Source organism: Alligator sinensis, unplaced genomic scaffold, assembly GCF_000455745.1.
Source record: "Alligator sinensis unplaced genomic scaffold, ASM45574v1 scaffold1575_2, whole genome shotgun sequence".
NCBI lineage: Eukaryota > Metazoa > Chordata > Crocodylia > Alligatoridae > Alligator > Alligator sinensis.
Genome location: NW_005843504.1, coordinates 65,679 through 68,865, shown reverse-complemented (window position 1 = coordinate 68,865; position 3,187 = coordinate 65,679). Strand labels below are relative to the sequence as shown.

The 3,187-nt window shown below is 63.2% G+C and overlaps 1 protein-coding gene across 1 annotated transcript in view; it reads right to left on the bottom strand.

The window, feature by feature from the left end:
- POU2F2 (POU class 2 homeobox 2) overlaps positions 1-3,187 on the bottom strand; it is a 10,578-nt gene that overhangs the window by 2,413 nt on the left and 4,978 nt on the right. The window contains exons 4-9 of the mRNA XM_006038854.2: positions 3,008-3,169; positions 2,633-2,774; positions 2,403-2,551; positions 840-1,016; positions 352-418; positions 5-77 (exon numbers count right to left, since the gene is read on the bottom strand). Coding sequence (XP_006038916.2) covers positions 5-77; positions 352-418; positions 840-1,016; positions 2,403-2,551; positions 2,633-2,774; positions 3,008-3,169 — 770 coding nt within the window. The remainder of the gene's footprint in view (positions 1-4; positions 78-351; positions 419-839; positions 1,017-2,402; positions 2,552-2,632; positions 2,775-3,007; positions 3,170-3,187) is intronic.

Sequence of the window (3,187 nt, the reverse complement as noted above, 5' to 3'; positions counted from 1 at the left end):
CGGGGGAGGGCTGAGGGCTGGGGCCCCCCCGCCTGCACCCGGCCGGCCTGGGGGCAGTGCCGCCGACAAGGTAGTCACTGTAGGGGGTGGGGGCATGTCAATGCGTAGGGCCTATATAAACACACAACCCCCTTGCCTCGATGGGGTAGGACCTACATAAACACACACACTCCCCTTAGCCCAAATGTGGTAGGACCTACATAAACGTGCCCCCCCACCGTTCTCCAGGGCTGGGTGCCCTTTCTGTAGGTCCTACATAAACAGAGTGACCCCCGCCATGTTGGGGGAGAACCTACGTAAACAGAGTGCACCCCCTGTGAGCCCCCCCCCGTAAACCCTACGTGAACAGACCTGTTGTGCTCAGGCTGGAGGACGCCTGGGAGAGCGGGAGGCTCACGCCGGGGCCAGGGCTGGTCACCTGCAGACACGGGGGTGAGCGCATGGGGTCGAGGGGGGGCCAGGGCAGGTATCATGGGAGGGAGGTGTGGGGGAGAATGTACCATGTGGGGTAAGTGGGGGGGGTATGGGGAATGTACCATGTGGGGGTTATAAGGGATGTATTGTGGGGGCTGTAGGTGAGGGGATTATAGGGGATATGCCATATGGATGGAGTGGTTATAGGGGATGTACCATGTGGGGGGGGTGTAGGTGGGGGGGATTAGAAGGGATGTACCATATGGGGGATGTAGGTGGGGGCATTTAGGGGACATACCACATGGGACCTGCAGGCAGGGGGCGTTATAGGGCACCTACCATGTGAGGGTGTAGGTGCGGGGTTATAAGGGACGTACCACATGGGGGCTGCAGGCGGGGCCGGGGGGTGGTTCAGAGGCACATACCATGTGGGGGCTGTAGGTGGGGGGCTTGCCCTGGGTGGGCAGCATGGGGCTGCTGCTGCAGGGGTTGATGCGCTTCTCCTTCTGGCGCCGGTTGCAGAACCAGACGCGGATCACCTCCTTCTCCATGTTCAGCTGCTCTGCGATCAGCAGGATCTCCTCTGAGGTAGGCTTCTGGTTCTGGGGGGCCATGGCACGGGGTCACCAGGGCACTGCTGTGGGGGGGAGGGGGCTCCCAGGGGTCCCCAGGAAAGGATCATGGCCCCAGCAGGGAGGCATCCTGAGGGGGTCATGGGAGTCATAGAGGGGTTGCAGGGATCACAGGAAAGTCATGGGAATCACAGAAGGGTCACGGAGGGGTTGTGGGGGGGTCAAAGGGCGGTCCTGGGTGGGTTATGGGGGTCATGAAAGGTCACAGGGGATCGAGGATGGTTTGCAGGGGATCATGGAGGGGTCACTGGAGTATCAAAGGGGACCACACAGGGTCGTAGGAGGTCATGGGAGGGTTGGGGGATCACAGAGGAGGTGACAGGGGTGTCATGGGGGGGGTCACAGGAGGGTGGTGGGAGGTCCCAGGGGTCTGGGAGGGGTCACAGAAGGATTCACGGAGGGGTTCACAGCATGAATGCTGCATGCCCCCGGAGGATGAGTGGGCACGGCAAGCTCCCATGGGCGGTGGCGGCACTGTCCGCAGCGGGAGTGTGGCGATGGCACGTGAGGAGCTCCCGCTGGCAACGCTGTTGGCGGCGAGGCAGGGGGCGTGGCGAGCACCAACCAGTGGTTGGCGACCACCAGCAGACACCACTGGTGGTGTTGGCAGTGGGTGGGGGTGGCAAGCAGCATCTGTCCGCAGGCACTGCTGAGAATGCCAGAGGCGCTTTTTCACAGGGGGTGCACTACCACACTCAGGGGGTGCACTGCACCCGTGTGCACCCCCTACACATCACCAATGGTTCACAGGAGTGTGATAGATGATCTCAGGAGGAAATGGGGGTGTCATTGGGGGTCACAGAGAAGAGCATGGGACTGTCAGAGGGGGTCACAGGGGTATCATGGGGGGGTCCAACAGGGTCAGAGGGGGTCATGGGGGGGTTGTGGGAGGTCCCAGGGGTTTTTGACGCATCCTAGGGGTTACAGAGGGGTTCATAAGAGTGTGAAAGATGATCACAGGACTGTCATAGGGGGTCATGGGGATGTCATGGGGTGTCTCACAGGGTTGGGAGGGTCACAGGAGGTCCCAGGGGTCCTGGAGGGGTTGTGAGGGGTCATAGAGGGGGGGCATGGGACTGTCATAGGAGGGTCACACAGGTTCAGAGGGGGCACAGGAGGTCCTAGAGATCCTAGAGGGGTCATGGGGGTCACGGCAGGGATCGTGGGACTGTCATAGGAGTGTCACACAGGGTTAGGAGGGTCACAAAAGATCCCAGGGGTCCTGAAGGGCGGTCACAAAGGGGGTCATGGGACTGTCATGGGGGGGGTGACACAGGGTGGGGGGGAGCACAGGAGTCTCCAAGGGTCCTGGAGGGGTTGTGGGACGGTCATTGGGGGGGGTGGGGGGTGTCTCACCGCGAGAAAGCTCTTCTCCAGGGCGAAGCGCACATTGGTCTCAATGCTGGTCCTCTTTTTGCGGCGGCGCCCAGGCAGCCCGTCGAAGCCCAGGCTGGGGCTGCTCAGGGCGTTGGGGCTGGGCAGTGTCGCATCCACTGACATGGTCTCTATGGGGAAGGAGGCACCATCAGCCCCGGCCCTGGGACCACCCAGGTCCCCCGGCCCCCCCTCCCCGCCCTGGTGCTCACCGGCGTCATTGAGCCACTTCTCGAGCAGGGGCTTGAGCTTGCACATGTTCTTGAAGCTGAGGTTGAGGGCCTCAAAGCGCGAGATCGTCGTCTGGCTGAAGTCGTTGCCATACAGCTTGCCCATGGCCAGCCCCACGTCACCCTGCAGGAGGTGCCATCAGCCCCACAGGACCCAGGCAACTGGAGGCCTTGCCCATCCCCACTCTGACCCATCGGACCCAGAGCGGAACCCAGGCAGCTGGGCTCCCAGGCCCCCCGTCCTCACCCCCTAGACCCCCAGTGCCCAGAGAACCCAGGCATCTGGGCTCCGGCCCCACCTATCCTCACCCCCTAGTCTCCCACTGCCCAGAGAACCCAGGTGTCCAGGCCCCGCACCTGGGTGAAGCCCAGCTTGATGCGGCGCTGCTTGAAGGTGCGGGCGAACTGCTCCAGCTCCTCCAGGTCACTGGGTTCCTCAGGGTGCGATGGGGGCTCCAGGCATTTTGTGGGGGGGGCGTGGGCCAGCTGGGGCTCGGGCAGGCCCGGCCGCGGCGCTGGCTGGGAAGGTGTGGGGGT